This window comes from Momordica charantia (genome assembly GCF_013281855.1).
Source record: "Momordica charantia cultivar OHB3-1 chromosome 10 unlocalized genomic scaffold, Mcharantia_2.0 BLBB01000010.1, whole genome shotgun sequence".
Classification (NCBI taxonomy): Eukaryota; Viridiplantae; Streptophyta; class Magnoliopsida; order Cucurbitales; family Cucurbitaceae; genus Momordica; species Momordica charantia.
The window spans coordinates 10778859-10786817 of record NW_028275158.1 but is presented as its reverse complement, the minus strand read 5'-3'; the positions used below and the strand labels follow the sequence as shown (position 1 = coordinate 10786817).

Below are 7959 nucleotides of genomic sequence, written 5' to 3'. Positions count from 1 at the left end.
AGCAGTTTTTAAACGTCATGTAATCTTAAGTTTTCCCTACTTCTCATCAAGAAGAGCAAAAAAATTCGAAAAACACTATTTTATTTCCCACCAAAAAACGCACCTTTTATATTTCATGATGCACCAATTTTTTTTTCTTTTCGAGCCTTTTTTTACTATTCATCGACCTCACAGAAATCCATAATGTAGTAGTGTAAATTCTTATTTCTAATTTAACCTCGCTCATCAAGTTAGAATTTAATTTATAATATCTACATAATATTACTCAGGTTAGTTTTTAATTACTCTCCTGTGCCAAAACTTGCACATAGTAAAAATAGTTAGTAGAAAAACACTTAAAAAATAATAATAATTACATGTGTGGCCCTTCGGCCCATATTATTAAAAATTTCAGTGGAAAGCAGGCCATTTAAGATTATTGGTGAAGGAAATAAAACCCCAAATGAAGTGAAGTAGCTACAGATAGAGCAAGAGAGTGAATAATGCCAACTTCTTCGGCCATGGCTTCAACTATTCAGAGTGTCTTCTTCTTCTTCTTCTTCTTCTTGAGCTTTGTGGTGTGTGGTAATTGCTTCACATTATTTTCAGAGGCTGCTTCGGTTCGGGTTCGGGTTCCGGCAATGTATGTATTCGGAGACTCCTTAGTAGACGTCGGAAACAATAATTTCTTAGGCTTCTCTCCGGCGAAAGCCAACTTCTATCCTAATGGCATCGACTTCCCCACCGGAAAGCCCACCGGAAGGTTCTGCAACGGCAAGAATCCCGCTGATTTTCTCGGTAACCACTACTTTTTTTTTTTTTTTTTAATATAACAGAACGAGAATTCGAACTCATGACCTTTTGGTTGCAGAGAACTACTTTAATCTGCTCATATTAACATTCTCAACTTTGGAATCACCAACAATATGCTTCGTAAACTATAATACTTTTCTATAATAATGTTTTTAATAATGTTTAAAACACATATTATATATTTATTTATACTAAAAATATTTTCAATGGAAAAAATTTGGCTCCTTAAGTTTAAGGAGGAGGAACTTCTTCTCAATACCATTAAATAATTTATAGAAATTAATGCAAAAATAGAAAAGTTACAAAAAAAAAATAATGGGTTGTCAAGTAGTTAGTAGTATTAAAGAGTAAATTTTTCCTTACAGCAAGTTTTTTTCCATTTCCAATTACCTACTTATAATTCCATACAAATATAATTTTTCTAAAATTTATGGATCTGATTTAAATTTTAAATAATTTAATTGACACAATGCTTAGACCAAATCTGTAATTTAATTGTATAGGTTGATTCTAAAAATCTGGCAGGGATGTAAATAATCATGCCCATTTATATACGAATCTTTACCAAAATGAGGTATCCATTTTGAAAATTTAGGAGAGTTTGTTTTAATTAATATTGTATGTTTTAATAATATTTACTGAAAATATTATTTTTTTTTTCAGGAAATATCTCAAATAAATAAAACAGAAAATAAAATAAAATGGAATTTTCTTTTTGTTGTTTTTTAAATTTCAAGTTTCATTTATATGTTGTTGGTAAATTAATATAGGTCTTTATTTGATGCACCAACCTAAAACCTTCTTAAAAGCACAAACCTAACTTAAACTGAGGAGAGATTTAATACAGCACTACCGTACCAGGACCAACCCACAATAAAATCTCTCAATTTTTTCTTTCTTTCTCGCAAGATACTTAAAAAATAGGGGAAAAAAATTAATTTTTAACCTAAATGGTCTGTTTTATCTCTCTTTTTTTAGTAGAACAGGTAGGGACGGGGGACTGAACTCACAACCTGGTTGGAGATATATATCAATTACCACTTAGCTATGTTAGATTTTAGGGGAAAATTGCATTCTTTACCTTAATTTAAACCGAATGTTATAATTGTTACCTTATAATAAGCTTTTGTCTAAGGAATTGTTAAATAAAAAGTATTCTCAGTGCATTTAACAAATTATAAAACGTATCTGTCTAATATGGAATTGATATGAATTTGTAGAAAATGATAATAGAGCTGGTTGTGTTATCTTTTTCTTGGTTGAAATTTGTGAGTTTTTTAAGAATATTATTTTACTGATTGTTTGAACATTTCCCCTTATTATTATTTTCCCCTAAAATCTTTGTTAAGTATTTTTAAATTATTTTTTATGAATACTTGTGAATTTTAGATTTTAATTTTGTTTTTTGTTTGAATGGAGTAGCTGAGAAGGTGGGTTTGCCAACTGCACCATCATATCTATCAATAATGAATAATAGGACCAAGTTGAAGAATGGCCTCAACTTTGCCTCTGGAGGAGCTACCATTATTCCACCATCAAACCACACATTATTTGTAAGTCAAATAATATCTTACTTTATATTTGTGTGCATTTCATAAAATACTTTATTTTAGAAACCTTTTTTTTTTATTTTTAGATTTCAAATTTAGTCCCTCCTCGTAATTTGAGTTTAGTTAGCGTGGTTTTACAACTTTCTCGATTCCCCTATAGTTTTAAATATTTCAATTGTGCGTCGGTATAGTATTACAGATTTTAATTTCATCCCTATCATTTGATCAAATATCATAAATTGTCCTCACGTTATCAACATTGTCCTAGCACATATTCTACTTACATGTTAATTAATGGGCTGATGTTTTTATTCGGGTTTAGCTAAATCTCATAGTGTGGTACGATTAGGCTAAGTTAAAAATAGGAAACTAAACCTATTATTGAAATTATTAAAACTATTAGAAACAAATCGAAACTAAACCTAAACTATAAGGAGTGTATTAGAACTCTATATTTTTAATTCATTTCTCCCCATTAAAACTTGATTTCTTATTAGAAAAAGCTTTTAAAATGGTAGGAATCGAAAACTAATTCCAAATCATAGAGACTAGATTAGTAATTTAACATTTTGTTTTTTAAAATTTAAATACATTTTGGTTCTACAACTCCATTTCATATTTATTCCATTTTTTTTTGTTCCTAAACTTGTTTTAATCTTTGGACTTTTGGATAAAAAAATAATTTTAATCCATTTATCATTAATATTTTTTATAAATTATTTATTGGAAACATAATTGGATAAATTTTATTGTACTCCCAGGATAATTCCATTTTGGAAACCTATTTAATAGGATATTAAAAAGTTGAGGATGCAAAAAGATCGTAAATAAACCTTGGAAGATTAAAACTGTAAAATATGATACTTAAAATGTAGTTTAGAGTCTTTAAACTTAACATAAAAATAATATAGGTATGAAATAATGGATTCTAAAGAAGAAGGAAAAAAAAAAAAAAAAAAAAAAAGCCGCCTACACACGTGTCCGTAGCGGTGGGCCCAAGCCCAAAGATATGGGCCCAATGACTTTTTAGAAAAGAAAAAAGATAAGGGCCCAATGACTTTTTAGAAAAGGAAGAAAAAAGAGGGAAAAATGCGGTGAGCGTGGATCGAACACGCGACCTTCAGATCTTCAGTCTGACGCTCTCCCAACTGAGCTATCCCCGCTGACGTTTATTATTTAATTTTTAGAAACTATCAATATCATTTCCGGAACAAGTAGCGTCTTACGAGTCCGTATATAACAACGTGCTGGCGAAGGAGTTGGGAGCCAATGAGGCGAAGACACGTGCATCCAAATCCCTCTTTGTAATTGAAATCGGAAGCAACGACATTTTTGGTTACTTGCAATCATCCAACCTTCGCCAAATTTACTCTCCTTCACGCTACTTCCACCTCGTCTCCACCAATTTCGAGAACCAACTCAAGGTATAAATTTATTCATCTAAGTGCTTTTAGTAAAAATACTTCCATCATTTAAATAGGTTTACGATAGCAAATGATTTTAATGTTTTGATTGCTTTTAAACTTTGAAGTATAAGTATTGGTCCGCCAAATGTACCAACAAATACTTTCTTAGAAAAAAACCACTCAGAATAAGTTTTGAGAAATATTGAAAAATGCTTAGTTAGATAACGAGAAGAGATCTTACCAATAGTATTAAAGATCTTTTTTCAAAACTCATCCAAATTATCTCACTATTGATATAGTTTTGATTTTTTTTTTGTAAAGTATTTGATGAACTCTACGCGTGACATGATTTGTTTGGCAGCGACTGTATGAAAACGGAGCACGTAAGCTGGTGGTAATTGGTGTAGGGGCAATTGGGTGCACCCCGGCAATGAGATTGAAAAACATGACAGAAGGATGCAATTCAGAAATTAATGGATGGGCTTTTGAGTACAATCAACAACTCCTATCACTGCTAAAGAGATTGAAAAATGAGTTATTTGGGTTTCATTTTTCCTACTTTGATGGCTTCTCAATCATGCTCACCTCCATTCAGACGCCCACTTCTTTTGGTATGCTCATATATGCTCTATCTTATATATTATTTTACGGCCTGAAGATGTACGATGGGTTGTGAAAGCGTGCATGAACTGACAAACTTGATTGACCCCCTATTTTATTTTTTTTCTTTTTCTCTCTTTCAATTTTGGGTTTTGTTTCAGGATTTAGTGAGGTTAAGGCAGCTTGTTGTGGGTTTGGAAAACTAAAGGCAGAGGTTGGTTGCACTCCAAGAGCATCTTTTTGCAGCAACAGAGAGAAGCATTTGTTTTGGGATAAATATCATCCAACACAACAAGCTCACCACATTTTCTCTGATTTGATATTCAGTGGTCCACAAACATATACCTTTCCTATCAATGTTCAAACCCTTATAGCTATTTAATCCATCAAACTTTGGAACCATAACTTTAGATGTAACTCAAACTTACATGATGTCAACTATGAGACTTCTTCATTTGGTTTTAATCACAGCTCATTCTTCTTTCTTTTTTTTTTTCCAGGAATAGTTTGGAATGACTCATTAATTGGACGTAGAGAGAAAAAGAAAAAGAAAAAGAATGAGAATACTGATATTGGTAGATGTTATGAAACTAGGAATAAAAGAGAGACAATAAGAACAAGAACCCAAGAGAGTATAGGAGAAGAGATAGAGAGAAAATGTATAGAGAAAGTGTGTATCTCAAATAATTGAAGTCATGGAGTTAATGGGCATTTATTTCAAAATGTGGTTTATAACGGTAGACACATTGATGTATTAATGATAGAATTTTGAAGAGATATGAACTCATATATTAAAAAAAAAGTTCAATTCCAAAACTTGAAGAAAATTCGTGAGTGACATTTAATCCCAGTTCAAAATAAATGTCCATTCAAACACTTGAACCAAATTAACCAATTTTGAATGTTTTTCAAAAAATGGAAAGTGTTTGCAAAAAATGGAAAAGTGATCCACACGAACACTTTCCATTATATAGTTTTCTACTATGTGTGAGAAATGACTAAACACTTCCACTATATGTTTTCTACTATATATATGAAAAAATGACTATCATACACCTATGAAATATAGCTTGAGCATTGTATAACTAAATGAAAGTAGTTTTCTCCTGATCGATTTTGAAACCATATAGAGCTAGTAATTGAATAAAAATAAAATACTATTTTCATACTTTTTGTGTATAGGTTGGAGAAAGAGAATATTGTTGGTTAGTTATATAATGTGCAACCAACAATATTATTGTTTATCTAATTATTAAAGAAACGATGATGTGTATTGTCATTCATTAAAAGTGACCGTCATTATAAATTACGACAACAGTTGAATAGATGTTGATACCCGTTATTGGTAAGATGCCTATCATTTTATGTGACAATGATGGACAGTTTCACTACAAGAAATATGGTCTAAAACTGTGAAGAGTAAGGAATGGGGGATTGGTAGGGATTACAAAGAATACAAAACTGCGATAAACAAAGTTATTTATGAAAAGGAAGGAATCTTAAAATCCCTTTCCCGACAGTGTACTAAAAACAGTTGGGACAAATAATCATCCCAATGATTTGTTCTGAACGAATCGGGAACCCTATTATTTAAAAAATAAATTACAAAAATATGCCCGACTCTTTACTAAAATAGTCTGGTGTTGGGAAAATTTTACCTACCAATAATATTTTCCCTTTCCACAGTTCTTAAAAACTAAGCCAATCACAACATAGGGAAAATAATAAAATGATACAATTCACTCAACTATGACTAAGTCTTCCGTGACAACGAATTCTACTATGATATTGAGATAAATACAATGGGCAATATAATCTCTCCAATCTAAGGGTCTCGACAAAAGTCACATAGTTTCTAGGAACTACAACAATGCGATCTTAGGAAATACAAGAATTAAAAACATCACAATACTCACAAGATCTGGTTGTCGAGGATGCACTACAACCCCGAGATCTCGTCTTCTTCCACTACCAATACACTGCCACTGTCGCTCCTTTGATATTGTGCAACCACACAAACCAGCAGCCACTCAATTTTGTGCATTAACACCTCACGGCTGCCACTCACGTTTTTCTTCTCGACTTAATCTTAGTGGAAGGAAAAACAAATTTATATAATAATATATATATCTTGTGTATGTGGGAGCGGCAAACCTAGTTAAGAAGGAGAAAACAATAATATTGGATTTCTTCTAATTTTAGGCCCACTTAGTTTTGGCTCCACAATTTTTATCCCAACAGTTAGGAAGTCAACTTTTTCTACTAATATTAAAAGTCAGGGAGTTTTGATATTTAAAAATAATAAAACAATTTGGCCCGATGGTGCATAAAAATAGAACTTATCTTTTTCTGACTATTATTTAAGATCGTCGGGAAGTTTAACTTCTCCCAACTAATTTTCCAAATAGTCGGGAGTTTTAATATTTAAAAGAAAACATAAAAAGTAATATTGCTTGACACTTATAAAAAAAATCGCGTAAAGTTAACTTCTCCCTACTATTTCTTAAAATCGTCGGGAATTGTAACATTTAAAAAAGTTAATTAAGTAAAATGTAGACCAACAGTTTGTTAAAATGGTCGGGTAAAGTGAATTTTACTCGACTATTATTCATGATGGTCGGAAATATTAATTTCTCCCGACTATTTTTTAGAAATAGTCAAGAATTATATTAAAAATAAAAAAGAATATAGCCAGATGATTTCGTAAAATAGTCGAGAGAAGTATACGTTTCTCGACTCTTTTGAGAAACTATCGAGAAAAGTCCCGACTATTTACATGTAGTAGAGAAGAGATCTTTGTCTGACTAATGTTTTAGCATCAAGAAAAAAAAAGCATCAGAAAAGCTTATAACTCTTGTAGTGTTTTGAAGACGAACAAATTGTCATTAAAAACTAACCATCATTGTAACATATGATAATATTCATATAAATGTCAGGCGACTGCCTATTATCAAAATGACGGACAATGATCATCATTAAAAGGTAATTATGTACTAGTGTCGAGCCACTTGATCACTTCTTTCTTAAAACCTTTCTTCATGACTGAGTTTAATCTTGTTTATTATATATGCAACCCGCACATGTAGATTAAACCTAAAGTTTCTCTTGTTGATGCTGATATCCAAGCAGGTGTCATGTAGTCCACATTGTCTTCAAGATTGATGATCCTACAAACAAAAATCAAACATTGGTGATCTGCTCTTCAATGCCTAAGTTAAAACTGTTGGGTTTGTAAAGAATGTAAACAAAGTCTCACATTGGTTAGGGAAGAGAATGATTATGGGTATATAAGAGAGGACAATTATCTCCATTGATATGAGGCCTTTTGGGTGGAACCAAAAGCAAAACCGTAAAATGTTTATGATAAAGCAAATGATAGCTTTGAAGTATCAAGATGGAACACCTATGTCAGATCACTTGAATACATTCCAATGTATCATTAATCAACTTGCTGGAATGAAGATCAATTTTAAATGAAGAGATGAGAAGAAAATCACGAGCTCTTCACACAGTCAGAGGTTCTTCTTACTGAAAGAAGGGGGAGGAGCAAGAGTAAAGGTCCGAGGGGTAGAGATAGAAGCAAAAGTAAGAGCGGCCGGTTATCCAATGTT

At 31.7% G+C, this 7959-nt stretch overlaps 1 protein-coding gene and 1 non-coding gene across 3 annotated transcripts; one reads left to right on the top strand and one right to left on the bottom strand.

Moving 5' to 3' along the window:
* The first annotated feature begins 423 nt into the window (after positions 1 to 423).
* LOC111019034 (GDSL esterase/lipase At5g55050) lies at positions 424 to 4813 on the top strand. Of its 2 annotated transcripts, XM_022295320.2 has the most exons (5): positions 424 to 777; positions 2215 to 2345; positions 3530 to 3766; positions 4110 to 4359; positions 4510 to 4813. In XM_022295320.2, exons 1-5 carry the CDS (start codon positions 483 to 485, stop codon positions 4728 to 4730), a joined length of 1134 nt encoding a protein of 377 aa, XP_022151012.1. In that variant the 5' UTR covers positions 424 to 482; the 3' UTR covers positions 4731 to 4813. The 2 variants fall into 2 exon arrangements, with proteins under 2 accessions (XP_022151012.1, XP_087974020.1); XM_088117894.1 differs by lacking the exon at positions 3530 to 3766.
* TRNAF-GAA (transfer RNA phenylalanine (anticodon GAA)) lies at positions 3433 to 3505 on the bottom strand. Its single transcript has one exon. It is a non-coding gene; the product is annotated as a tRNA-Phe (tRNA).
* Positions 4814 to 7959: the final 3146 nt, after the last annotated feature.

What these genes read in the sequence shown, in the direction of transcription:
- LOC111019034 (XM_022295320.2), top strand. Translation starts at nt 483, where the DNA reads ATGCCAACTTCTTCGGCCATGGCTTCAACTATTCAGAGTGTCTTCTTC. An exon ending in GAATCCCGCTGATTTTCTCG is followed by an intron (nt 778 to 2,214) that starts GTAACCACTACT and finishes TGAATGGAGTAG; the next exon opens with CTGAGAAGGTGGGTTTGCCA. An exon ending in CATCAAACCACACATTATTT is followed by an intron (nt 2,346 to 3,529) that starts GTAAGTCAAATA and finishes TTTAATTTTTAG; the next exon opens with AAACTATCAATATCATTTCC.